The following is a 25,511-nucleotide window of genomic DNA, read 5'->3' on the forward strand; positions in this document are numbered from 1 at the left end:
GCCTGGAGTGTGTGTACTTGGTACATCCGAGCTGTACCGCTAGCTCCACTCTTCCACTTCCATCGGTGCCAGCACACCCCGCCGCTGCGCTTCAAATTGTCGAAACTACAAGTGGGTCTTGCCGGTAGCTCATAAGTGATTTCGCACGCTATACTGTGTACTTCGCTACTTACCATTACTTCCCTTAGGTAGCTCGTAGTTGATGATGTAGTGTTGGATGGAAGATTAGTAGGCGGATAGAAACTCCTCAGTTCGGTACTAATGGGTTACCTGGCCTTAGAGGTATCTGATGAGAAGGTTACTCCAGGTACTTGCAGCAACACCGGGGAGAATTTGCCCAGAAGCCTTTTGACAACCCTGAATGGTCGAGACGAAGTTCTAAACGGTTGCAACTCGCGAGAGTCCACATTGGTGCATTCCGGTCCCGCCGGTTGAAGTGGTCCCATTCACTCTCCAGCGGAAAGACACTGTGCTGTCCGTGCTCCCGTCTGCTTGCGGAGATGCTTCATGGAACCTCAATACCTAGCAGTGCTACCTGAGGAACAGCACCAGCGGACCCTCACCAGGAAAAAAGCAGCGAACAACCCTGCAAGGCCCGCCATGCAGCACTGATGGGGGCCACAGCTCCCGCATTGCCCCAATTTTGCGGCTGAAGCATTCAGCGCAGCGAGGTTGCATGCATAAGCGTTGGCGTCAGCGGCGGGCCTGTTTCTTTATCTCAACGACATGTCAAATTGCTGCGTACACTTGAAGCGGCATTCTCTTCTTACTTGTATACCTCGATGTTAACTCCCGCTCATTAACGACGGATTTCTCTGCAACTTGTTACTCTGTGTTTCTCCTCGTGTGCTACAGTTATTATCGTTCGCGGTCCGTGGTCCAGACCTGTCACTTCCTTCGCAATCCGGTTCAGCGCGGTCGGTCCCGTGGTATACTTCCTGACGCCTCATCAGTCTTCTTTGAAGGATGATGTTCGCTAGCACATAGCTTGCTTTGTTGAAATACTTCGACGGGCGCTGATCCATAAAGAGATCACAGTAGCGTGTGCACGGGAGAAGTCTGTGGCGATCTATCAGGACACCAACTCGGATAAATGCTTTATTGATGTCCATTGGCGTATTCGGTGAGTCAGCAATCTATGCTCTATGATGGGCTAGTAAATGGACCATCAAGAAAGAAAGAGAGTGTCTTGCGAGGCCTGAAGCCTCATACAGAACAGGGTTCTGTCGCCCAGATTCCAAGTGGTGTAGTGTTTCTACCATACTGAGCCGGATCAAACCCCTGGAATGGTGTTGAGGAACCAGTTCTGCTTTCCATGCCTCCCCTTGCCCAATTCAACCATGTTGAATGTCGTGGGGTGAGAATATCTCAGATGACCAGTTTCGAATTTCAAACCCCTGTCACACCCCTACGAAGTATTCTCATTTCTCAAAAAGTTTTAAGAATATTCTAATCAATGTGTCCATAGAGACCACCTGCGCCAGTGTCCTGACTTAATCTTGGAATGATCGATATTGAGTTGGAGCCGAGACCATCATCTTGGTATTCATCTTCGCTCTGCTCTCTTCTAGGTTCCGTCTACAAACTGGGATTACCTTCTCGAGACACTCTTAGCTTGTGTGTCTGTAAAGCTCAACGACGTAACCAAACAGGCAAGCCCAATTGAGCCAAGATCCCTCAAAAGTGATTATGCTTCGAGCCATGTTTGTCCGCAATCTGCCCTTGTACAATTGAGCTTCCAGCGTTACAGCATGTGCAGTCATCGCCATTCTGGCCAGCACGATGGGATCTCTGATATGGGACGGTGTGCAACAAAATCCAGACATTTCTCGCCTGATATCTGCTTGATCATCGCTCGCCGTGCGGGCTGCCGAGGACCGTCGTAAGGGTCTGAACCGCCAAAACCATCATGACCACGACTCACGAAGTGATCGCCATCTGACAGATTTGGTAAACTTACCTTCACTTCGATTTACAAGATGCTGCCAAGTCACTCTACTTCTTGGATCCAGTGAAGGAGAACCACGCCACAAAGCGTCTCCTGCCCCACTCCCAGCCGTTGCTCTCCCAAACTCTGAATAGAGAAAGTTATTCAGGCCCAAAACAGGAGGGGCTGGACCTTACCGGTGACTTGGGATGAAAACCAGTTTGCCAAAAGAGAACCACTCCAGCCAATGATTGGGCTTGCATCGAATCCCCCGAGCCATTCACCGGCCAGTGAATGCTATTCAGGGCCGTGTCAATAGCCGTCAATAGACAAAGCGGTTCCACCCAAAAATCCCGACGTCGTTGCCCCTCCTTATAATCTCCCTCCCTTCCAATTCTTCCTTCTTCCCACTCCTTACATTCCTCCGTCAACTTCGCAACAATAGTCGACAATCACGACCAATCTTCGCCATCAACTCATTTCTCCCTCCCACAATCAATCGCCCAAGTCTTTGACAATCTCAAGCATCAGCCTTCTGCATCGTCAACGAACAATCAATCGACACAATGGACGGCAACTTGACGCACCCCGCTCCGGACGTCACGACCACCTTGGCTTGGTCGCGCATCTCGAACCAACTCGGACACTGGAACGACCGCAAAGTCATTGCCATTCCTCTGAGCGACTTCCTTAACACCGACCCTGTCACTCAGTCTGGCATCATCGCCAGCTTCAAGTAAGTGTCCTCACCCATTTCTCACCTTACCTTGTACTGACCATTTGCACCAGGAAAGCGACTGGTGAAGAGGGCATGTTTGCTCGCGATCCCGAGTCACTGGGAATCATGCTTCTTGGCCCCGCCAAGCTGTTCAAGCCCGATGGTGTCGTCGTCGACGGCAACCTTTTCTGGGATCCCAAGGGCATCCATGCTTCGGCACCCAAGGAGCAGCAGAAGAAGGTCAAGATTCCTCGCCCTCCCAACGCCTACATCTTGTACCGAAAGGACCATCATCGTGAGATCCGCGAGCGGAACCCCGGACTCCACAACAACGAGATTTGTAAGTTTCTTGTCACCATGACCTATAACGTTTGACCCTGAGACTAACCTCACTTAGCGGTCATCGTCGGCAACATGTGGCGTGATGAGCAGCCGCACATTCGCGAGAAATATTTCAACATGGCCAATGAGATCAAGACCAGACTGTTGCTGGAGCATCCCGACTATCGCTACGCTCCACGTCGGCCTCAAGACATTCGCAGGCGCGTCTCGCCGTATCTCAAGATCAAGCTCCTCAACTATGACGCTCATGGCAACCTTCTTTGGGGCACCGTCAACGGCGAGGATGCTGCGCTAATTCGGACTCATTTCCACGGAGTCGTTCGTGTTGAGGAAATGGATGATGGCTGCAGAATTGTCTGCCGTCCCGTCGCAGGATCTAGAAAACTTCGCGCCGCCGTTGTCGACACATGGATGCCTCGCTATACGGTTGATCCAACCCCCCCCGCTGAGGACGACGATGCCGCGGCACAGGCTTTCAACTTCAACGACCCCATGGACCCCTTGGCCGGCGCTTATTTCCCTGTGAATGATCACCTCTGGGTCACCGTCAACCAAACCCCTCCCTTCAATGCCCCTCCCCCCAATCCCCACCCACACCTGGGTTTCGTTCACCCCGACGGCATGGAGGCAGTTATTCACAACGTTCAGGACATGATTGCCCAGGTCCAGGAGGCCAATCAGGCTGCTGCCGCTAACGCCACCTCCGCTACCACCGCTGCGCCTGCCGTCACTCAGGTTATGGCTGACAATACCATCAACCCAGCCCTCATTCCCACTGTGAACACTAATGCGACCGTTCTTCCTCACGTCCACACCATTCCCGACAACGCCACCGTCACGCCTTCCGCCACTGGAAATTCGGTTCACGTTGTTACACCCGGTCACCAGGGGTATCACCTCATCAACTGGCCCCCGCTGTCCAGTGAAAACATGGATACCGAGGACTGAGGTAGGCGTTGCGTTGCTGTCACAAGGGACCAGTTTCTGTTTTTTCCGACACATTCTATCAGTGCGGTTCAGCAGCATCATCAGTCTCGATCCGTCTATTCCATCAGCCATTTCAATCAGCAGCTGGATCTCAGTTTTGACATCACCGCAAAGTCACCTGCCTCGTCCTTCTTGGGTTTGGCTCTCAGACTTTTGCATACGACGACAAGACTTTGACGCCGGCATGGATACAGCAAGCAACAACGGTCTCGGTTTCTTTTTTCTCATGGTTCGCATTTCCTTATTTGTTCTTTGTCAGAGTCACAGCAAGCACACATCTTTCTCGACAGTCCGCACTGGTCTCATCGGCACTAACTCATCCATACTTTTGGCGTCTGTTTCTTCTTCGTCATCTCACCGTTCACGGTAAAGGGATCTTAGCAGAAAACGGGGGGTGCGACATATGCACTGGGTCGGTCAGAAGGGGCTTAACAGTCAACAGTCTTTTTTCAGGAGGAAGCAGCATGGTGCACATCTCATTTGCATTTCGGTTCGGTTCGGTAAAAGGTATCTCAAGGTACCACACAAGTCACATGGCGGAGGGCATAATGGGTTGGCTTTGGTCTTTTTCACATCAGGGAGGGACAGGTCTGGTTTGTTTTTGCATGGCATGGCGCAAGGTCAATGATATCCAAGGGGGTCGGTTTCTGGTCTCATTTTATGGTTTCTTTTCCTTTGTTGCTAGCATATAGGAGCGCGGGGTGGCTGGCGCATCATGGTTCTTTCATCAAAGTCTCCGGGGATTCGGGGCTTATTTCGCTCGTCTAGGTAGCACAGGTAGATCACAAAAAAAAATAAGCATTATTAAAAAAACCCAACCTCTTCGTCCGTATGTCCTTGTGACATTCATTCGCTTGACAAAGTCTGCTTTGCTTGCTTGTGTCCGCTGTGCTTCAAGCTGTCCCGTCTTTCCGTCGGTTGGCCTTGCTGCTTTGTCTGTCTCCCGCTTCGTGCTGTGAGAGGGACGGAGCGATACGTCAAACATGCCAGCCCGAGAGTATCACCAGTAGAGGGCAGCGGCTCATTCCCTAAATACAAATCACGAGGAGGCGGAGAAGCTGCGGAATAGTAAACGGACATGGGCTTCGGGACAATTCGCATGTGTGCTATCAGGAGACATACAACCGCATTCAACCACCTGCAGGATAGGAAGATTGGATCTTAGGAGTATCTCTCATTGTCATTATCTGCAACGCCTCAATCTCCAGCCCTCAACCAATCCGTCCTCCTCCTTGCCGCGGGCGCCTCTGCCCATATCAAGAGCAGCCTCTCTTCCGTCCCCTCGGGCTGGAAGAAGAATCGCCCCGCCTCCGCTGACGAGAGCGTCTCGCTCAAGATCGTCCTCCCATTGCAATGTTATCCAATACGACCTGAGACCGCCTACTGCCGCCCACTCCAGTCACTGCTCCATATGAACGTCTTGCATCGAAACTCCGTGCCCGTTTCCTTGTCGCCGGACGGTCCGAGGGGTCGAGCGCACATGTAGAAGGATCGGCCTGTAATGAGACGAGAATCAAGGAGTGTTAGCTTGAGGTCGTCAGACTGGTTCAAGGGAGGGAGGGAAGGAAGGAAGGAAGGAGGGCAATCGAAAGAAGACAAGAGGAGGAAAACAAGAACATCACATACCGCAGTTGATCCCCGGCTTCTTGGTCACCAAGCTCTGGCAATCGTCGCCGTGCTCACACTTGGGAACGACCCTCTTGCCAAGCAGCTTCGACCAAGACTCTTTGTTCTGGATGGGGTCGAAGACCGTTTTTCTTTTGCCTTCGTCCTCCATGGCGGTGTCGGTTGCTTTGTGTTTGGCCGGGCTGGTCTTGGATTCGACGGCGTCTTCGTCCCATTCTTCTATATCGTCGGCTTCGAAGGATCGCTTTGGTTGGCTTCCTTTCGCTGGAGATGGCTCGTTTCGCGTTGTTGTTTCGGCTATCGTTGCGGGAGAGTGATTGTTTCCGTTTATAGGGGAAGGTCGTTCCTCTGGGTTGAGAGTTGGAGTTGGAGTCTTCGGCTTGAAGAAGCCCATGAGCGTACTTTGCGATGGGCCTGGCCCGGTTTTCGAGGATGGCTGCTTGGAGAGGGCCGCCTTGACTTTCTTCTGTGGCCTAATGGATGATGCCGGTTGTTCAGCTCGTCTCTTTGGGCCGGGGGATGTTTGCGACAATGCTGGCTCTGTTGTAGTTGACTGAGATAACGACTGCTTCGGCGATGGTGCGGAGCTCGCGGCCTCCTGTAGTGCAGCACTGGCATGCGCTGTGGTGGAAGATGTATTGGTAGGATCAGAAGTGTCTTGGCTGTCGGCAGCCGGGGTGGCTGACTTGGGTGTGGTGGACGGGGTTTTCCTCTTGAAGAACATGTCCTTGATGCTCTGCCGTCGGTCAAACTCTGGAATGAGCTTCGCCGAGGTAGGCAGACAGTCCTTTTGGGACCATTCACGCTGGCGTTGACCGTCCTTGAACATGCCCTCCGGATTCACTATGTCTGTGATGGGAATGGTGGTACCATCTTTGCTGACAGTATCGCCAATGGTGGCATAGACCGGGCAGTGATCAGATCCCAAGAGGCCTTCCTGAATGTTGGCGTCGATAAACCAGTCTTTGATTCCGGAGGAACAGAGGACGTAGTCGATCCGGCTACCAAAGTTTCCGGGCCTTGCGTTCTTCCTTGTTTCCCAGCAGGTGTACATGCCCGGTCGCCTTGGATGGAACTCTCTGCAGAGATCCCAAAGAACGGGCTTCTCTCGCCCCTCGTCTGGCTCACCGATCACTCGGCCACCGAAGACGATTTGGTTCAAGAAGCGGCGTGAAGGGGTCGAGATGAAGTCGTCGAGTGTCATAGCCTCCTTTTTCAACCGTTCTGGTAGGCCGGCGGTATCCATTTCGTTTCGGATGATGTTGAGGTCGCCGCAAAGGAATACCCCCTTCCCCATGGAGACAAGGTTACGAACTCTGGCGTCCATGGCGTCGATGAAGGCCTGACGGAACTCGGTCCTGGTCTCATCTCGCGTAGCCGGGCTGTATACACCGATAAGAACAAAGGCAGGGAACTCTAAGATGACACATCTTCCTTCGGAGTCGAGTTGAGCTTCATCTATGTCGCTGGAGAGCTGGCCGGGAGTGGGATAACCGCCAATCTGCTGATCGGCGGGCAGGTCGCGAAACTTTGTGGACGAGTTCGGTGGGCACAGGACGCCAGTAATGCCTTCTTCGGCGCGTATCGGGCAGCATTTCGAGGAACGAGCGTAGATTGCAACTCCCGAGTAACCCTTCTTGTACTTGGGTAAGCTGAAATACACATCCCAGCCAGGGACGAGGACCATGTCGTCTCTCAAGTCTTTCCGCTGAATCTTGGTCTCCTGCATGACCACAATATCGGCTTCCAAGGTGTCGAACATGGCCTGAAACGTGCGATTCTCCCGCCATGGCTGGTAACTGAATGGATTTCTTGGAATGGGGTCAGAGCTGGTTCATAATGGCAACTTGTCGTGTTGGGACTGACCTGATACCATTCACTACACGTTTGTTTGCGTTAGACAAGGCAAGAAGCAGCAAAAACACGCGAAAGGATCTCACCATTCCACGTCGTGATCCGTAACCCCATTTTCAGATCTTCGTTCGGTGATGCTCAAGGGAGCTGTCCTCATACAACCAGGGTTAGGGGTACAATAGAGTCACTTTGGTCGCCGGATGCGGTGCTGGAAATTGCAGAGGCCACACGAGATGCAGAGGAGGGACATGGGCTGTCGTCTCAGTTTTTGGCTTTGCATGAGCAATTGTTCAGGTCTCGGGATCTTGACCAGAATGGAACCAACAAGACTTTTACCGGGAACAATTATGTTTCCCTCACGTCGCTACATGCACCGATATCTCGAGTCTCTTGGAGTTTGCCACAACTCGATATGGACGCCGCGAACTGGTCGTTTGTCGTCTGTCGTTTGCCGCGTCCACAAGCGAACGACTGGCTCGTGCGTTCCAATTGCGCCGTTGAATGCGGCGGTCCACCCTTTGGAGCACACGAAGTCACCTGACAGGCAGCTGCTCACTGCCAAGACAGCTTTCGTCATTCCGACCGTTGGCGCAAGCTTTCAACGGGGAACGTGCAGCTAACAGTGTGGCTTGAGCCTGACCGCCTTTGCACTCCAGCCACACCTCATGGACAGCCGCAGCCCACCCACCCGAGGTCGAGCCGAGCAATGAGCTGATCGGTCTCTGACCTCAGAGCTTCGCACCCGGAGTCACGAGAAGCCGCCAAGCGCAGGAGGGAAAAAGTGGGGCCCGTTGCTACAACCTTTGCTGCTGATTCCGCATCCACCTCGTTACCACTCCTCCAACACCACCTGTAATCGACCACAACGAATACGGACACCATGTTCGCCCAACGCCAGATGTTCTTCGCGCGCCTCGCCGCCAACCTCCGCGCCCCCGCGGTCCGCCAGACCGTCCAGCGCCGCTTCGCCAGCACCCCTGCTACCGACTCCGGCAAGAACGCCTTCGTCCGCGAGCGTGAGAACGTCAAGAAGCACGCCGCTGAGACCATGGGTGCGCCCTAACCCACCACCCGCCCTTGTCAATTGCCAAACACGAATATCGATGGACGGGAATGCTAACCGGGAGTCACCATACAGAGCTCTGGCGCAAGATCTCCCTCTAGTATGCGCATTCCCTCTCCTCCCCCCAAATCCCCGTTGCGTGGTTTTTCCCGGATGGATCCCCCGAGCTCTGAAGGAGCTGGAGCTCCAACTAGCTCCAACGAAGCTCCACCGAGCTCCAACGGAAGCTCGACTTCAACTACGAACGCATGACAACAACGTCATAGCCGACGCGCACCGCCGAGAAGCACGAAGGGGGATCAACAGTCAACACCTACGGAATGCTTGATGGCGTGAGGGACAGAAAAGGGGAACGGGAACACGATAAGCTAACGAAACTCACCCTTTCTCCCAGCGGCATCCCCCCTGCTCTTGCCCTCGCCGGCTACAACGCCTACACCCTCTACAACGAGCATTGGGAGCACTGGTCCCACCTCCCTCCCCTTGAGGAGCGCACCGAGTACCCCTACCAGAACATCCGCACCCGCAACTACCCCTGGGGCGATGGTGACAAGACTCTCTTGTACGTTCAACCCAACCGAAGCTCGCACAGCCGAGCTTCCCTGCATGGCCTCTCTGAACCTTGAAGGAGCTTTGAGCGAGCCGAGCCCCATCGATGGAGCTCCATTCTATGGCAACAAGTACTAACCCGAAACCAACCCTGTTTAGCTGGAACGAGTCTGTCAACTACCACAACCGCGACAAGGTCACGTAAGTGGCTTGTTAATGCGAGCTTCACAACCACCACGCTTGCCCTTGCTTGCTAGACTGGCATCATCCCTGGATTTTTGGTATAACAAAGAAAGATGGGACAAGAAGCAAACTACAGCTAGCATGTAGTTAGAGCACGCGGAACGGAACTGTGAATAGAAGATGTGGAAGGGAAGGACATGAAGAGTGCTAGAGGCACCATCACGTCCATCCATCCTCAAATGAATATATCCTTTTTACTGCATTATGAGATCAAGCCCTGTAAAGGCATGCCATTGACATCCATATGACCTCATCCTTGATGGAATCCTATGTCTAGGATGAGAACAGTCTGTTCTACTGCTATTGTTGGGGGACGCCATGAGACAAAGTGCAATGAGCCTTGATAGTTTCCATCCATTTCTACTAGGGATTTAAAGACACAACAAGAGGCTCACACTCGGGCATCTATCAATGAAATCAAACATCTGACTCCATGGCCAGCAACAGTATCTTTTCCATTCATCATCAAGTCATTACAACCGAACTGCCCCATAAGGGTTCCGAACGAAGCTTCATTGAGCTCAATCCAAACCACGTCACAGCTTACAAGATCCTCCTTTGCCTTATCCGTCCATCACAAGTTAGAATGATCACCCGATGAGCTCTGCCTCCTCAAAGCCATATACCGCGCCGCAAATTCCTCCGCTCGAGCATCATCTCCCAGCACCTTCATCAGCGTCGCCCTCTTCGCCAACGTCTCGCACTGCTTCTCCAGATCTTCCGCTGCAGAGAAGTGGTTGAACGCACACTCCAGCGCCTCATGTGCCTTTGTAAAGAGTTCGGTTCGTTGGTTGTTCATCAAGCTCGCCGCCGCCGCCGCCGCTCCTGTTGTTTCTCCCATCGTCGTCGCCGCCTGCCTAGCCTTTCCAGCCTTTCCAGCCTGTCCCATCCTGGCGTCCGCTAGGATGCTGTACAGCATGCCCGTGTTGAAGGCATTCTCCGACTCCATCGAGCGCGGCAGCACGGCTTCCACGAGCTGCACCGCGGCAGGGAACTCGCTCATCGCGTTCAGAATATTGGCCAGTGCGCCCACCGCCTGCCATAGGAGCGTGAGCAGCCGTGCCCGCCACGCAAGGCTGGCTGCGCGCATGGTAATCGAGAATCCTCGTTCCGGCCTGCCCATGCAATCAAAGAGATGCGCCTTGGCCAGCAGCAGCCGAATACGCAGCGACAAGTCCCGGTGGTCGTCGCGGCACTTGGCGATCAGCCGCTCGATCTTCTCGTACGCGGCGTCAAAGTCCTTGCGCCGGATCAGCGCCTCGATGTGCAGCGAGTCGATGATGAACACCACGTCCGGGTCGAGCTCCTCGGAGCCGACCTGCAGCAGCTGCGCGAGCAGCGTCTCGGCCGTGTCGAGGTCGTTGTGATGCAGGGCGCGCCGCAGCTTGACGAGCCCGCGGTAGAGGTGCCAGTACTGATTTGGTTTGGCGGCGCGGAGCGAGTTCTTGTCGATGCCGTCCTCGAGCTTGGCGAAGGCTTCGTCGTACTTGCCCTTGCCGGCAAGGATGCCGGCTAGCCGGCAGACCATCTTGAGCTCGTCGTCGAAGCAGGCGCTGGGGGCGTGCACGCGCAGAAAGACTTCGCTGGTCATGCTGGAGAGGTAGGAGATGCCGAGTCGGTCCCAGAGCGAGGTGGTGACGGATAGTTGCGAGCCGAAGAGGCTCTTCATGTTTCTTTCGACGATGATCTGCGAACTGCGCACGATATGCTCCATAGCGCCGGCAATGCTTTCGCCGTTGGCCATGTTGAGCTTGGCTTCGCTGAGGAGGGCGGAACTCCGGAGCACGAGCATGCCGGTTTCTTTGGCTTTCGCTCGGAGGAAGGCGAGAGCTTCCTTGCCGCTTCCGATCATGCTGTTCGCCTCGAGATCTTGGACGAGATCTGGGTGTGCGCGGCCAAAATGGTAGAACCAGTTCAGACAGAAGTTGAGACAAGTGTTGTCCTTGTTCTCTCGGGCGGTGGAGATGGTCTCGAGCATTGTTGCCATTGCCTCCTTGTGGCAGCCAAAATCCGACTGTACGATTGCCAGGTTCATGAGGGCGTAGTGATAGAAGAGACGGTCGCGGTTTTGCATGGTGTAGTCGAAGTATCTGTGGAGGTAGTCAAACGCTGATGGATAGTCACCGGATCTCCAAGCATCCGAGAAGCTGTAAAAGTTAGCAGCTGGTCGCAAACTGCCGGGTTTTGGATACTGGGGGCTTACTTGAGATAATGGGATAGACTGGGAACGACGTGGCTGTCTCTCAGCATAGCATGGAACTTCGCCTTGATCTCTGCGGGTACTCTGGCACCATACTCTGCTTGTTGTTAGAAGGTAATTTCTTCCCTGCAAGTGACAAAGGCGTAACATACTCTGTATCTGGTCAATCTGGAACTCAAGGAGGCTCTCAACATCATCCGTGCTGACCGGTAGTGCGCCATCTTCTTCACCCATGAGCATACCACCGTATGCCGTCACAGCGATACCATCGGTGAACGACCCCCATTCATGTTGGCACTCCATCAATACTGAGTCGAAACTGAGTCTCCCGCACTGAGGATTCCGTCTCCTCCAGTAAGAAACCGTAGGCTGGCGGTACTTGACGAATGCCTTCCACAGCTCCGCCGAGTGATGAAACTGTAGCCTCGTGAACTCCAACACCGCTTTCCTCACGAAAGCCCCCAGGGGCGAATTACGAGCCAAAAGTATCCCGGATGGTGCTTCCTCTCCAAGCTCCGCCATCCGGCGCAGCTCCTCCCTGGTGCGCGCCAGCACTAGTGGCCGACGGGAGAAGAACTCTTGCAATGCATCGAGAGAATCGATGCCCCACAGTTTCTCCAGAAACCTGTCCCACAGACGACGGCCGGGCAGTCGATCTACCGCCGGAAAGGGAAGCAAGAGGTCCTCAAAATCTTTGACGGAAACGACAAGTCCGATGCTGCGCTCAGCTCTTTGCCACCGGTTTGCTGCGCCTGGGGCAGTAGATGTTGTGCTTTGCAAATCGCTGTCGAGGATGTGGGAGGTGAGGAAGCTCAGGACTGGAATGATCGCGTCGTTGGGTACCGCTTCTTCGACGTAAAGCTCAATTAGAGCGAGCAGGCCAATCTTGGCTGGTGTGAGATAGCGTGCCATGGTCGAATGCGAGAGACAGTGGATGAAGAGAACGACGGGCGCCGTGCCTCACCATGGGTGGGTAATCGAGGTTGAACCGACAAGACCGAAAAAAACGAAGTTGGCCTGTGAAAGCAAATGGTGTTGAATCACCGATTATCGAGTGTGTTTTGCATCGTGCGAAGTGAAGGTCAAATGGTGTACAGGGCCGCGGGCTCAAATGACAGATGAAGGAAGGACGTGCGATTCGAGGTTGACGAAGGGAGAAAGAGCGACGTGATTTTGCTTTCAATTCGAATCGCGCAAACAAATGGCCTAAACCTAAACAGATCGAATACCTCGCACATGTAATTCCATCCCACCTTCCTTTGTCAATAACAAGAGATAGAGCAGTTTGTTTATTGTATTGCGTGTTTGTTGTCCGGTATCAGATGGAAATCGCGAGAAGGACTACACGTTCACAGCTCTCGGTGTGCTTCGGTCAGGCGTGAGATAGTCAAGGTGAGCACGGGGTGGGAAAAGTACCCTAACCCTCCTTCCCCCCTTCTTCCTCTCACCACCACACAGGTCAAAACCAGCATCATGATCAAAACATGTGTAAAAATTCACAAGAAATTCGTAACTTTCTGGTCTCTGTTTTTATTTTGTCTCATGCAGTTTTGATTCGTAAATGATGTTTGTGGGTTATTGTCTTCGCATCTAGTTCATTCTACTCCGTTGGTGCCGTTCTGTAGTCGACTAGATGCATGGCCGAGTTCAGAGATCTTCTCCATGGTCAAGATCACCCACCTTGCATTTTGAGAAAACGAAGGAGAAGGAGAAAAACAGATGGAGTGGGCACTCACAGTAATCATTCAAGAAAAACGGATAAAGCTCGCGGTATTGGTTACCTGCAATGCCTGGAATGGTCAACGGCCGCACAACAAGACTTAGATAGGACGCAGTGAAAAAAGGCATTTACAACACCACTGCCTTATTTTATTTACTCCGAACACAAATTGTAAAGTGGACCAGAATGAGATTGAACAAGTCCAAAGTACCAATCTGCTTGATTGCCCTAACTAACGAACGTGGAGAACATTGCGTCCCGAGTTCGAGGACTACTTCCAAAGCTTGTCTGTATCCGATGCCCGCAAATGCTCCATGTCTGTGTAAAATGCGGCATCACAAAAGCAATAAACATTCCTGCAGCTTAAACCGCTGCGATTCAAGTCCCAACCAAATCCGTATGCTATGATGACCTCCCGAGATATCTCCCTCTACCAATGCGCATGCTCAAACTCACTCGTTGTCTGTCCTCCGGCTTAGAAATGTTGGCCTAGCCCCGAGACTGTTCGACAAGGCGCTGAACCATCCATCGCTAATATCAAACCCGCCGCGCCCTCTCTCAGGAGCTGACGCCGCAGCCCTTCCTTGTTCAACATCAGTGTTTCTCGCCGGGGAGTCAGATCTGAACATAATGTCTCCGGACCCAGAAGCCTCACCACCATCATCCTCCTCACTATCATCATCGCGGTATGGCTCGTAGCGCGGAGTAGACGAAGACCCTCGTGCCAAGGACCTGACGACATCGCCTTTGCAGATAGGGCATGTGCGGCGCCTAGTGGTGAGCCAGGGAGTTCTGTTCTTTTGTCAGTATGTCACGAATCTTTGATTCAGGGGCATCTGGGTTATGTCACTTACATGCATTCCGCATGGAACTCATGACCGCAGGGCAAGCTCATTACCCTGCTAACACCATCCACGTATTCCTCCAAGCAAATGGCACACTCCCTCTGCCGTCCCATGTACTTCTTCCACTGGCTAGCGCGAGTGGTTCCCTTCTCGTGAGCCGGCACCCTCGCCACTTGCAGGGCACTGTCCACTCTCAACAAGTCCGCGGGTTCAGGGACTCCTGTCGTTGTACGGGACCTTGGTCGAGATCTAGATGGCCCTTGGAGTAATGGCGTCGTAGGGGTTGAGGCACCGCTGGGAGATGGCACCCTCGACGATTGACTTGGCGAACGAGGAACGGTATGGTAAGTCCGTACCGGAAGACGTTCCACAACGGATTTCGGGGCTCTCCATCTCCGTCTACGGATTTTGGCGCGTAGTATAAGAAGAGCGTATACGACTGTCAAAGTAATAAGAGGGCTTATTACCAGAACAAGAAGGGTGTCAAAAAACGGACTGGCACCGCTTGTGGGTGTTATAGTAATCCATAAGCCTTCTCGATTTCCCGCCCGGTTGACTGCAGCTGGAGGCGAAGATGGTTTCTCGGCGTAGAAAGACGGTGCTTCATACGGAGGGAAATCTTCGCCGTCGTCATCACCAAATATCTTGGACATCAAACCACCCGAGGAACCTGAGGATGAATCGGAGTTCCGTTGTCCAGACTGCGAGCCCGCTAAGGCCTCGGGGTCGTATCGGCCACTGCCAGGAGTAATGCTGCCTCCTTGCGGTCCGTTCGCATCACTTTGGCTAGTCTTGCCGGGCTGCTTTGAGGAAGCACCGAAAGTACCAGCCTCTTGCTCATCATCGACGGAACTATCACCACCGTGGCGAACAGAGGAGGAAGACGAGGCTAAATCAGGGTCGCGCCAATCCTGAACTCCAATCTGGAAACCATCTTCACGGTTCCTGCCAGAGTCTGAAGCCAAGGCAGAGTCATCACCACTGCTCTTGGAAGCCTTGTCAAGACCGGTCTTGATCACTTTATCTTTTTCATCACTCCAGTCGTCCACTATGACCCAGTCCAAAGAACCACTGCTTGGAGGTCGGCTTTTGTCAGTTGCGCTGTCACTGCCGGGGCCCCAATGAAAGAGCCGCGAAAACCAGCTTCTGTGCGAAGGGCTGGATTCAGCACCACTATCTGCCACGCTTCCTTGGGGACCTGTCACCTTGGTCAACTGTCGTTTGGGGTTTGTTTCAGGCGTAGACCTGGCGTGCTTTGCGGACCATTTAGACGGTTTTCTTTTCTTGGTCTTGCCAGAATGCTGGGAGTTTGAAACCGGATAACCGCTCTCATCGAGAATATCTTGAAGGAAGCTTCCCGGTTGCATCAAGGAGGATAAGAGGTGGGCAGTAGTTCTAGAGGTGAAAACAGATGGGATAGTAACGTTATCAACATTACCGCGTGCGGACATTTGAATGAGTGGCCCGCCTTTCTGGTTGTCACCAACGATGAGTGCAATCGCCCCGCGCCGCTGTGCCCATTTGACCTTTTGGAGAAAACCACAACCGCCTCGGCTCAATAACACAATCTTGCCGGTTATCTCGGCTGTCTCTTGGATCGACTGGATATCTGCATGGCCTGAGCTCGAACTTGTGGGAGTGTCGACGAAAGCATCTTTATCTGTTCGGAATCCTTGGTGTAGGTAATCATCCGTCCCATCATCGACCACCATTTCCACGTCCAACTTGCTTGAGTGTGTTTTCGAGGTGGTCTTGTGATCAACTGCAGGACCGTCTACAATGTTGCTCCTCTTGAACTTTTTGTGATCGGACGTGGTACTGCCAGTCGTGTCTCCTGCTGGTGATTGTTTCGGCATCTTGAGAGACAGCCGGCCCGGCGCACCCTCCCACCCCACCACATCACTGCAGCCAAGCTCGCCTTCACCCTGACCATCTTGGAGATTGTCATCTGTAAACCCACTCCCCGCCCAAAGTTGCCCACTTAGCCCGTCTTTCGGGAGTGGTGGCCCAAATATCGCAGGCCGCGCCGGGAAAAAGGTGCTGTTGTCGTCAAAGAGACTGATGGCTGCATTGGGAGGAAACAGCGTAAAGGGCGCTCTAAACGAGAAGAAGGATCGCAGCCCGGACGTTTCAGGTGAAAGATGCGAAACTGCTGGGCTCGCACGGCGGGATGACGCTATGGAGCGACAAAAGAGGAACACCGAGGCGGAGAAGAAGAGGACCAATATGGCAACTCGTGGAGTGCGCATCGTGGGATCAGGAGCGGCTGATCACCGCGAACACCTAATATACGCCGTGGAACGCCTCCTAAAGCTGGCAGCCAAATCGATGTATCAAGTTGGTGGAGCGGGCGTTGCGATGCGCTCTGGGATCTTTAGTTTATAGCTGCTGCTCGAGCCGTCTGTGGCGGTGGGCCCGATCATTCGTATACACTATTATGTCGTCGGTGGCTCGAGTTGCGGGGATATCGTCGTTACTTGATTCGGAGGAAGATGATAGACGCTAATTGCGCAGGACGTAAGGGCAAAATCGTTGAGGAAAGGACGGGGAATGTAGTTCACGGTATCGAGTCGCAGGGGGGAAGAAACGGAGAGGAGGTTGAAGCTGGGGAGAAGGGGTGGAGGGGTTGAGGGAATCGAAGACGGGCAATAGCGGTTTGGAGTGCCGCGATTAATCACCGGTAGGGCCAAGCGCAGCGTGATGAGGTAGCGATGGACCATAGGGTGATAGGATGACAACCATCATCTGGCGAATCGAATGATTTCCAGGTTGGATCCGTCGGGACTATCCAGCGCTGGCGAGGTAGACGAGGGTGTGAAGGCTCACCCACTGGCCCCGACTTGAACGACGTTTGGTGGTTCTCGAGGTGGTCTTCTGTCAGGCCGGATTGGGCGACCAATTCCGTCACGTTCAGCGGACGGGTTTCGTGGGACCGTGGCACCTCATGCATGGGGGGACGCACCTCGGGCTCGGGCTCGGGCTGCCAGGTGCTGCTGCCAGATGCCCTCATAACCGGCTGGGCAGAACTTCAAAGGTTGGCAGGCAGGGCTGGGCCTCCCTCCCTGAGTTCGGGCTGAGTTGCCGTGCCACGATGCCCCTGGTGGGCACCAACTGGAGATTACAAGGGTCCAATTTTAACCTTGGCAGGCGGATATCACAGGGGTTCTCCCCAGATTTCCCGCCAAGACAGCGGGCCAGCACTCAAGGCACTCACTCAAACGGCTTCAAAGAGATCACACGAGCGCCCCTTTGGGTCTGTAAGAATTGCGGGCACACCCCTTTGTAAATCATGTGGATGAAAGAACGGGAGCCACTGATATTCCTTTTCCGGAAGACTCAACATGTACGCCCGCCGTTGAATATGATCTCAGGCTCAGCGCGTTTTTGTGTTCCCTAGTGACATGTGACATCTCCATAGCCAGACGTCGGGATGCTCGAGCTTTCTGACATGGGTTCCACAAATCGTTTGTTGTGGATGGTGTCGAGTTTTCCGGTCTTGCTTTTCTTAGGTACATCAACCTGATAACCTCTGGGAAGAACCCAGAGAAATCTCAACACTTTTCAACATACTCGAAAGTTGAGCAAAGGAGGAATCAAGATGTCTCAAGGGACTACAATACCGTCCTATGCCGAGAAATACCCGTTGGGGATTGGAGGTCAGTGCTCTGTCTGTTTCCCCAACTCTACTACATTATGACTGGGAAAGACATGTCATTCTCGATTCTGAGGTCTCCAATTCCCTTTTCACCAGAAATTCACAAAATGACTCGAGCGGTCACCAAATACTGAGGCCACCCGAATGTGAGCCATCTGTTGGTGAGTCTAGGATTGCCAAAAACTCGACGCTACGGTGGTACTTCCCATAGAGTGGAGGGAGCAGTGAAATTGGGAGGCATCGGCGTCCGTGAAAAGGTACCTCTCAAACACTTGTACGCGGGCTGACGGGTATAGTGGGGCCCGTGCGCGGGGAAATCTTTTGACTCATGGGCCCATGGCTCCCGGCCGGCCTAGTCCGTCTGCCCCTCCGAGGGGCGGCCGCAAAAGAAATTCCTGTCAGCCTGACGGCCCGCCTATAACGCTCAACCCTTCAGCTGCCCATTGACCCTTATCGTCCTCTGAATGCCGCTTTCGTTGTGGCGATTGGCAATTGGAAGCTCGAGAAGGCATTCATTGCTTAAAATCACGTCGACCCGCATACTTCCGGTTCCTCGACAGTATTCGACTTTCATCAACAACAACAAAGTCAACGTCAACATGGCGGGAGAAGACCAACCCGTTGCCGCGCCTGCCGCTGCGCCGGCTGCGCAGGATGCGCCCGGTGCCCCTGCCCCGAAGAAGAATGGTTCGTGAGCCTCGTGGAGCTGAACTTTCCCATGTGCACTCGTGATCACCCACTTACACCCGTTTCTTTGCTCTTGTAGACAAGAAGGAGAAGGCTAAGGCCGACAAGGCCGCCAAGTTCGCTGCTAAGCAGGCCGCCGCCAAAGCGAAGCAGCCCGCTGCTCAGTCCGCCGCCCCCAAGGAGAAGAAGGAGAAGACCCCTGCCCTGCCTCCTTACGAAGACAACACCCCCGCCGGCGAGAAGAAGGTCATCCAGTCTTTCGAGCACCCTCACTTCTCGGCATACAACCCCAGCGCCGTCGAGGCTGCCTGGTACCAATGGTGGGAGAAGGCCGGCTACTTCAAGCCTGAAAGCTGCAGGAAACCCTCGGCTGGCAAGTTCGTCATCCCTCTGCCACCTCCGAACGTTACCGGCGCTCTCCACTGCGGCCATGCTCTCGCCAACTCCCTGCAAGATACTTTGATCCGCTGGTACCGCATGAAGGGTTACGAGACCTTGTGGGTGCCCGGTTGCGACCATGCCGGTATTTCGACCCAGTCCGTCGTCGAGAAGATGCTTTGGAAGAAGGAGAAGAAGATTCGTCAAGAACTTGGCCGTGAGAAGTTCACAGACCTTGTCTGGGAGTGGAAGGGCGAATACCATCAACGTATCAACAACGCCCAGAAGCTTATGGGCGGTTCGATGGACTGGGACCGTGAGGCCTTCACCATGGATGAGAACCTTACCGCTGCCACCATGGAGACTTTCTGCCGTCTCCACGACGAGGGCCTCATCTACAGGTCCAACCGCTTGGTGAACTGGTGCACCCACTTGAACACCGCTCTCAGCGGTTTGGAGGTCGAGAACAAGGAGATTACCGGCCGTACCCTTCTTGATGTCCCCGGTTACGACAAGAAGGTTGAGTTCGGTGTCCTTACTCACTTCAAGTATCAGATTGACGGTTCCGAGGAGACGATCGAGGTTGCCACCACCCGTCCCGAGACCATGCTTGGCGATACCGGTATTGCCGTCAACCCCGAGGATCCTCGCTACACCCACCTTGTCGGCAAGTTCGCCCGCCACCCCTTCGTTGACCGCCTCCTTCCCATTGTCACCGACAGCTACGTCGACAAGGAGTTCGGTACCGGTGCTGTCAAGTTGACCCCGGCCCACGATTTCAACGATTACCAGCTTGGTCAGCGTCACAACCTCGAGTTCATCAACATTCTGAACGAGAACGGAACCCTCAACGACAATGCCGGCCCCTTCAAGGGACAGAAGCGCTTCGACGCCCGTTACACTGTTGTGGAGGAATTGACCAAGCTTGGACTCTTCGTCAAGAAGGAGCCCAACCCGATGAAGATTCCCCTTTGCGAGAAGTCCAAGGACGTCATTGAGCCCATGATGACCGAGCAATGGTGGGTTCGCATGAAGGAGATGGGTGAAGCCGCGCTCAAGGTTGTCGAGGAGGGCAAGGTCAAGATCTCCCCCGAGAGTGCTACCAAGTCCTACAAGAGATGGCTTGCCGATATCCAGGATTGGTGTATTTCTCGTCAGCTCTGGTGGGGCCACCGCATTCCTGCCTACCGCGTCATCTTTGAGGGCGAGGAGGGCCAACGTGAGAATGAGAAGTCCGAATGGGTGGTTGGCAGAACACAGGAGGAGGCTCAGGCAAAGGCTGAGGCCAAGTTCGCCGGCCGCAAGTTCACCCTTGAGCAGGATCCCGACTGTCTCGATACCTGGTTCAGCTCCGGACTTTGGCCTATGGCCACTCTTGGCTGGCCCAACACTGAGAACCTCGACTTCAAGAAGTTCTTCCCTACCAGCATGCTCGAGACCGGCTGGGATATTTTGTTCTTCTGGGTCAGCCGTATGATTATGCTCAGTCTCAAGATGACCGGAGAGGTGCCGTTCACCGAGGTGTACTGCCACAGTCTGATCCGTGATTCCGAGGGCAGGAAGATGAGCAAGTCTTTGGGCAACGTCATTGACCCTCTTGACATCATTCGCGGTATCGAACTCGAGGACCTCCACGCCAAGTTGCTGGTCGGTAACCTGAAGGAGGAAGAAGTCGCCAGAGCTACCAAGTACCAAAAGACTGCCTTCCCCAGCGGTATCCCCGAGTGCGGCGCGGACGCCATGCGTTTCACCCTTCTCTCTTACACCACTGGCGGTGGCGATATCAACTTCGACATCAAGGTTATGCACGCTTACCGCAGATTCTGCAACAAGATTTGGCAAGCCAGCAAGTACGTCCTTGGCAAGCTTCCTCAGGACTTTGTCCCCAAGGCTCAGCTTGACACCGCCAACCTCTCTGTTCCCGAGAAGTGGATCCTTCACCGCATGAACGTCGCCGTCAAGGGCATGAACGAGGCTCTTGAGGCCCGCGAGTTCTCCAGAGCCACCAAGGTGGCTTACCAGTTCTTCTATGACGAGCTCTGCGACGTCTTCATCGAGAACAGCAAGGGTATCCTCAGCGACGGTACCCCTGAGGAGCAGCAGAGCGTGCAGCAGACACTGTACCATGCCCTTGATGTGGCGCTGCGCCTTCTCCACCCGATCATGCCCTACGTCACTGAGGAGCTCTGGCAGCGTCTTCCTCGCAAGCAGGGCGATGGAGAGACCATCATGCTTGCTCCTTACCCTGCCTTCGAGTCTCAGCTCGAGTTCGCTACCGAAGCTGAGGACTATGAGCTTGGTCTCAAGTGCGCCGGCGGCATCCGCTCCCTGGCTGCCGACTACAACATCAAGTCGGATGGCAGCGCGTTCATCAAGGCTACTACTGCGGACAGCCTCGCCACTGTTAGTGCTCAGCTCGCCGCCATCAGGACACTTTGCGGCAAGGGCGTTAAGGAGGTCAACGTTTTGGGCGCCGATGAGGAGCTGCCAAGAGGCTGCGCCGTCTATGTCATCAATGCCGAGATCACCGTTCTTCTCCAGGTTGGCGATAACATCAGCGACATTGATGCCGAGATCAAGAAGATCACCACCAAGTTGCAGAAGACTGATCTCGCCATCAAGAAGCAACAAGAGCTGCTGTCTAAGGATGGTTTCGAGAAGGTCAGCGAGGCTGTCCAGGAGTCGGAGAAGCAGAAGCTGGCCGATGCTCAGGCGGCAAAGGAGAACTATCAGCGCACCCTGGAAGAGTTCAGCAAGCTGAAGATTTAAACGTGGGATTTTGGAGTTAGCATCTGTTTGAGCATCTAGCACGGTCCTTGAGTGTCCGAACAATGCTTGGAGCGTTTAGAAAAGTTGTAGCTAGTTTCTCATTATAAAACGGCATCTTTCGGAACATCAAATGTCTGTGTCCAGCTCCATCTGCATTGACTAGAAAGCTTTAAGTGATAAGGATATTTGTAGAGCGTAAAGGCTTGATGAGCTCTTGCTTCTTAATTCACACGTGCAAGTATTTGTCTTGTCCTGCTTGTTTCTTGAATATAGATTGTCCTGTTCTCCCCAAGGTTACTGTCATCTCCTGAGGGTTATCTGCAGATGTAATCATTCTTTACAAGTTTAGTACAGTGTCATGATAGCGTCCACAGCCCTACGGCCAGGAGCAACAAGATATCTTGTAGAATTGATGCTTCGCTGTTTGCTTCATCGTTGCAGTGCCGCCATGAGGTTTGGATGACTGAAGTCTCGAGTGGGCCTGCCCGGCATGGAAATTGTGGGTCCGCTAAAAGGGACGGGTGGAACGCTGCAGTGCAGTTACGCCCAACCTGTGACTTACAAGCCACAATTTCCAGCCACAAGTGGCGGGGGACGCGGCAGCCCTAAGCGGGAAATCTGGCTGCCGCACATTCCCAAAATTTCGCGATCCTAGACTTGAGAGAATCATCCAACTCACGACAACGCTCCGCCCGGTGACGACGACGAAGGTATTTCCGCTCCACCCCCAACAGTCGGTCCCTTACGGTCATACTGATTTTGTTCGAATACAGCAACCGCCAAAATGAGTAGGTTTTCCCTGATCCTGCAGACACACGACGTATCCCGATACCATTTTTGATCGACCCCTCGCCAACGCCCGAATTGACGATCCGGTCGAAATGTTGCACTGAGCGACTGTAAACTGGACGACATACGGCTCGAAGACGAAATTATGCACGACAACTTCGCGAGGATACGATATGGTTGGAACACGATGGGCTGACACGGTCGCAAACAGCTAAGGGAACTTCGAGCTTTGGCAAGCGGTATGTTGAGGACCCATACGGCTCGGCTACACTGTCGGATAAGGGTAACTGACTTTCCAAACAGCCACACCAAGACCCACGGTCTTTGCAGACGTTGCGGGTAAGTCGACACGAATCCGAATCCGATTGAAGAAGGAGAACACATGGGTCGACGATCGCGAAGATAAACGAGAACCGCCGACGACGTCCTCCCGCTACAACAGAACAAGAAATTGACATTCGATTCACCAGTCGCCGTTCGCTCCACAACCAGAAGAAGGTCTGCGCTTCTTGCGGCTACCCTGCCGCCAAGACCCGCAAGTGTACGTTGGACTCTATTATCCTCGAGGGGGGGGCCTACCTGAGAGGTTCCCCCTGGATCTTGGGCGCAAGTGTCAGGATGCTGACATCAGGGTTTGCAATACAGACAACTGGTCTGAGAAGGCTAAGCGCAGAAAGACCACCGGCACTGGTCGCCTCCGTTACCTCAGCACCGTCTCTCGCAAGTTCAAGAACGGCTTCCAGACCGGTGTCCCCAAGGGCTCCAAGCCCGTCGCTGCTTAAACGAGCGAACTGGGTTGGATTTTCTGTTCTCTCGGGTCGATTAACGTGAACTGGCGGCGGCGAAGCGGGACAAATGGGACGGGATCGTTTTCTTCGGCGGGTGCGGTGTAACCAGGGACTGGGATTATCTACGGATCGGACCTAAACTCGCTTTTTGCTGCTGCTACATCACATCAACGGGCAAAAGGTGCATGAGGTTTCATTTTGCGCGCGCGCGGGAACTCGGTCTTCAAAAGCATTCTTGACATGCAAGGAGCAAACATGGTCATGAGATACAATGGCGTAACGTCTTTTTGCTGAGCGGAAACAGCAAAGTCTCCCCGCGGACAAGCAAGCTCTCAAGCTTGGTGATGGGCTGAGTGTCGCCCGGTCGAGCAGGTTTTACTACTCTACAATTCCAGTTCCGTTATTCACCCGAGCATTCGGAACATTTGGGAGAGCTACGAATATCGAATATGACGTGATGTGTGATGGTTATCATTTCAATGCTAGGAATCTAATGTTTACCAGTTATTTACTGCCCCCTTTCAAAGACCCGAACGCCACCATCTCCTCCGACATGATACAGATACTCCTTTTCCTCGATCTGCCTCTCGCCGCAACAGTCTCCGCCACGCGTAATCCTGACCACACCACTCACATCCTTCGCGATGCCAGTATCAAGAAGTCTAAGACTAACAATCATCTCTGCCTCATGCGCCAACGACAAAACGAAGGAGGCGTGGTCCTTTTCCAGCGTGGTAGCCTGCGAAGCGATCAATGGGTCGTCGGCAGACAAAGTGAGGATCGTAGCATGTGATTTCTAACATGATTCATCATCAGTGTCCATCTCGTATTGCACAGATATCTCTCCCTGTGGAACGACTTACCTCTCTGAGATCCAACAACAAGTCCTTCAACGCCGATGAAACCGACCCAATCCCATCCGACGTAGCAGCCAGCAAAAAGTCAAGCTGGTCAATAACCAGCACAACCTTCTTGTTCTTCTGGCACAGCTCATCCAGAGCAGAGTGTAGCGTCTTGCTCACATCTGCCACCGCCAAGCTGGGAAGAGAGCGCTTCCACTTTTCTCCTCCTCCGGCCGGCCCTTGTGACGAAGACGATCCCCCGGCTGTTGCCGGAGCAGGTCGTGCTGCTGGTGGTGGTCCACGTCCTGGCACTGCTCCTCCTCCTACTGCTCCTCCAACCGAAGGCACAGGAGGTCTTCTCACCGGCAGCCCACCACCACCAGCACCCTCCCCATCAGAACCAGAACCAGAACCAGAACCACCCCCGCCACAGCAAAGCCCATCAACAAACCCCAACTTCCCCCTCCTCCCCAAGCCCTCCAAATCCAGTCCAAGCCTTCCCGCGCTCTCCTTCCAAAACGCAAAGTCGCGGAGGAAGCTCACCAGCAGTACTCCCACACTTTCATCACCTTCCTCGTTATCTCCATTTTGTGCGGGAGTTGTTGGAGTGGCACGTAGCTCCAATTCCGGCTCAGCAGCTACCGGGATCCGGAGGCCTAGACGTCTTTGGCCTTGGGGCTGTGGTTGTGGTCGTTGTGTTTGTGAAGACTTGGATTTGAGCAAGGTGTAAAGGTAGCGGAGGAGGAGCCAGTTGGTGTTGGCGCCGAGGATGCCTGTTAGGAGGATTTGGGATTGGGATTGGGACGGCTGAATCGCGAGGTAAGGTTCTAGGAGAGGGGGGATGTTTCTGGATGTCATTTTTTTGAGGTTGGGGTTGACGTTGCCCTAAGTACGGAAGTAGTGACTTGGCGACTTTGCCGGTTTGGAGGTGTATATGAACCGAGTAGAGAAAGGTCTGGTTATTTGTAAGGATGAGCTGTATACCTCTATTGGAGGAAAAGTGTGGTGGTGTGGTTGAGCTTGTTGAAGGGATGTGGTCAGCCCGGGATGGGATCGAAACGACTGCTGTATTCCGAGTTCGAGGACAAACAAAAAAAGGTATGAGACGGAACTAAGGTGAAATGGAATCCGTTGCCCAAAGAGTTGTACAATGGCAGTAAGTGAGGTCGAGGAAGGTGAGCCTCGTGAGCTTGTGTAACGGGACCTGTGATGCAATTGATAGTGGGGTTCACTAGGGAAGGAAAAAGGAGAGAAAATAGAGGGGTCGTTACTAGCACACAGTACGCATGTCACGTTGTTGTGGTGTTTGTTACTGTACCCATTTCTTCAACACACTCCTTACGCTTCTTGTTAAAGAACTTTGACCGACAACTTCAAACCTTTTGTGCCATGCTGAGAAACAATCACTAAAGTAGCACAATTTTGGCGTCACACAAGCAAACCCAAAAGTCACGGAGTTAAGGATCCCATCTAGATGTCGAGTTGATGATGCCAATAAACTGTTATATGCAAACGCTACTAAAATGGTA

At 53.5% G+C, this 25,511-nt stretch overlaps 8 protein-coding genes across 8 annotated transcripts; 4 read left to right on the top strand and 4 right to left on the bottom strand.

The window, feature by feature from the left end:
- Window positions 1-2,493: 2,493 nt before the first annotated feature.
- Window positions 2,494-3,935, top strand: B0H65DRAFT_504592 (putative mat-a protein; the record flags this gene model as incomplete). Its single annotated transcript, XM_062827929.1, has 3 exons — window positions 2,494-2,663; window positions 2,717-2,985; window positions 3,043-3,935. The coding sequence occupies 3 exons, from the start codon at window positions 2,494-2,496 to the stop codon at window positions 3,933-3,935; spliced, it is 1,332 nt and encodes a 443-aa protein (XP_062685912.1).
- A 1,112-nt stretch (window positions 3,936-5,047) lies between these two features.
- B0H65DRAFT_448818 (putative DNA lyase apn2 protein) lies at window positions 5,048-7,995 on the bottom strand. Its single transcript, XM_062825917.1, has 4 exons — window positions 7,541-7,995; window positions 7,467-7,479; window positions 5,601-7,411; window positions 5,048-5,470 (listed from the first exon to the last, which is right to left on the bottom strand). The coding sequence occupies exons 1-4, from the start codon at window positions 7,566-7,568 to the stop codon at window positions 5,355-5,357; spliced, it is 1,968 nt and encodes a 655-aa protein (XP_062685913.1). The 5' UTR covers window positions 7,569-7,995; the 3' UTR covers window positions 5,048-5,354.
- A 51-nt stretch (window positions 7,996-8,046) lies between these two features.
- On the top strand, window positions 8,047-9,511 carry B0H65DRAFT_448822 (cytochrome c oxidase, subunit VIa). The gene is made up of 4 exons (XM_062825918.1): window positions 8,047-8,506; window positions 8,593-8,617; window positions 8,912-9,079; window positions 9,226-9,511. Exons 1-4 carry the CDS (start codon window positions 8,335-8,337, stop codon window positions 9,269-9,271), a joined length of 411 nt encoding a protein of 136 aa, XP_062685914.1. The 5' UTR covers window positions 8,047-8,334; the 3' UTR covers window positions 9,272-9,511.
- A 147-nt stretch (window positions 9,512-9,658) lies between these two features.
- B0H65DRAFT_448827 (anaphase-promoting complex subunit 5-domain-containing protein) lies at window positions 9,659-12,877 on the bottom strand. The gene is made up of 3 exons (XM_062825919.1): window positions 11,662-12,877; window positions 11,513-11,606; window positions 9,659-11,456 (listed from the first exon to the last, which is right to left on the bottom strand). The coding sequence occupies exons 1-3, from the start codon at window positions 12,419-12,421 to the stop codon at window positions 9,884-9,886; spliced, it is 2,427 nt and encodes an 808-aa protein (XP_062685915.1). The 5' UTR covers window positions 12,422-12,877; the 3' UTR covers window positions 9,659-9,883.
- A 782-nt stretch (window positions 12,878-13,659) lies between these two features.
- B0H65DRAFT_16651 (uncharacterized protein) lies at window positions 13,660-16,535 on the bottom strand. Its single transcript, XM_062821305.1, has 2 exons — window positions 14,084-16,535; window positions 13,660-14,021 (listed from the first exon to the last, which is right to left on the bottom strand). The coding sequence occupies exons 1-2, from the start codon at window positions 16,321-16,323 to the stop codon at window positions 13,682-13,684; spliced, it is 2,580 nt and encodes an 859-aa protein (XP_062685916.1). The 5' UTR covers window positions 16,324-16,535; the 3' UTR covers window positions 13,660-13,681.
- A 1,517-nt stretch (window positions 16,536-18,052) lies between these two features.
- Window positions 18,053-21,689, top strand: B0H65DRAFT_514325 (mitochondrial valine--tRNA ligase). Its single transcript, XM_062828641.1, has 2 exons — window positions 18,053-18,416; window positions 18,496-21,689. Exons 1-2 carry the CDS (start codon window positions 18,194-18,196, stop codon window positions 21,561-21,563), a joined length of 3,291 nt encoding a protein of 1,096 aa, XP_062685917.1. The 5' UTR covers window positions 18,053-18,193; the 3' UTR covers window positions 21,564-21,689.
- A 529-nt stretch (window positions 21,690-22,218) lies between these two features.
- Window positions 22,219-23,583, top strand: B0H65DRAFT_448833 (ribosomal protein L37e-domain-containing protein). The gene is made up of 6 exons (XM_062825920.1): window positions 22,219-22,273; window positions 22,337-22,351; window positions 22,564-22,591; window positions 22,656-22,691; window positions 22,823-22,893; window positions 22,998-23,583. The coding sequence occupies exons 2-6, from the start codon at window positions 22,348-22,350 to the stop codon at window positions 23,132-23,134; spliced, it is 276 nt and encodes a 91-aa protein (XP_062685918.1). The 5' UTR covers window positions 22,219-22,273; window positions 22,337-22,347; the 3' UTR covers window positions 23,135-23,583.
- On the bottom strand, window positions 23,584-25,229 carry B0H65DRAFT_448837 (uncharacterized protein). The gene is made up of 2 exons (XM_062825921.1): window positions 24,004-25,229; window positions 23,584-23,936 (listed from the first exon to the last, which is right to left on the bottom strand). The coding sequence occupies exons 1-2, from the start codon at window positions 24,838-24,840 to the stop codon at window positions 23,649-23,651; spliced, it is 1,125 nt and encodes a 374-aa protein (XP_062685919.1). The 5' UTR covers window positions 24,841-25,229; the 3' UTR covers window positions 23,584-23,648.
- Window positions 25,230-25,511: the final 282 nt, after the last annotated feature.

This window comes from Neurospora tetraspora, assembly GCF_033439725.1.
Source record: "Neurospora tetraspora strain CBS 560.94 chromosome Unknown B0H65scaffold_1, whole genome shotgun sequence".
Classification (NCBI taxonomy): domain Eukaryota; kingdom Fungi; phylum Ascomycota; class Sordariomycetes; order Sordariales; family Sordariaceae; genus Neurospora; species Neurospora tetraspora.